Source organism: Salvelinus sp. IW2-2015, unplaced genomic scaffold (genome assembly GCF_002910315.2).
Source record: "Salvelinus sp. IW2-2015 unplaced genomic scaffold, ASM291031v2 Un_scaffold3830, whole genome shotgun sequence".
NCBI lineage: Eukaryota > Metazoa > Chordata > Actinopteri > Salmoniformes > Salmonidae > Salvelinus > Salvelinus sp. IW2-2015.
The window spans coordinates 7128-8060 of record NW_019945104.1 but is presented as its reverse complement, the minus strand read 5'-3'; the positions used below and the strand labels follow the sequence as shown (position 1 = coordinate 8060).

General features: G+C 40.7%; 1 protein-coding gene across 1 annotated transcript in view; it reads left to right on the top strand.

Annotated features, from left to right (window-relative positions):
• Positions 1–275: 275 nt before the first annotated feature.
• The window catches only part of LOC112076548 (retinol dehydrogenase 8), a gene marked incomplete at its 3' end in the record, with an annotated part of 7781 nt that continues 7123 nt past the window's right edge, over positions 276–933 (top strand). The window contains exon 1 of the mRNA XM_024143290.2: positions 276–734. Coding sequence (XP_023999058.1) covers positions 629–734 — 106 coding nt within the window. The remainder of the gene's footprint in view (positions 735–933) is intronic.

Below are 933 nucleotides of genomic sequence, written 5' to 3'. Positions count from 1 at the left end.
ATTGGTAACATATTGTATGAATTGCAATTCGTAACATATTKTAYGAATTAAATTTGTAACATATTATATGAATTGTAATTCGTAACATAGCCTATCATACGAAATGGATGATGGACATCCACAAATTAATACCATACAAAACGTAGTATGTAAAAAATGAAGTAACTCAGATTTACGTAGCCTACAGAATAATAGGAAATRCTCTGAGACCAGGTTGCAGCAATAGGCCCATGTCTAACAGATGTGTAAGCATCCAAACACAGCAACATTAAACATAGGCCCTACTGGGAAATACATATTTATTGAGGCTGTTGTTCAAAATTACATGAGAAATGCTTATCATTGTAACCCCTACCMATATGTTAGGCKGCCACACACAGTAAAACRGGCATTCATTTAGGGCAAGCAGCATTTATCAGATTAAACATTCTGCTGGCAACCGAGTTTGCGAGGTGCCTCGTCTTTTTTAGTAAACGATTTTATAGGACATGTGACTAAATGACCCGCTCACATGGCCGCTGTGTTTGCATGATCCGCTTTGGTTTTTAAAGTCCAGTGCTCGAGCTCGCTCTGCAACAACCATCCGGAGCAGAAGAACACTAAAACGCACGACCTAACCGGACAAGCCATGGCGAGCAGTGGACAAAAAGTAGTTCTGATCACCGGTTGCTCCTCCGGCATCGGGTTACGAATCGCCGTCCTGCTGGCCAAAGATGAGAAGAAGCGTTACCATGGTAAATGCGCTTTCTTTACATTGTTTATCTGCTTTTAACTTCAGAAGCTTGATCCGACATGCTGCTAAAATCCCTCTGATCTTTGTTTGAACCCTTATGGAATATGTTCTGTGTACAAATAGGGTCATCATTAGTCTATCTATCCAAAACAACTTTTACGCGCAGGTTTGACCTTTGCGCCCAAACATTATAGCCTACG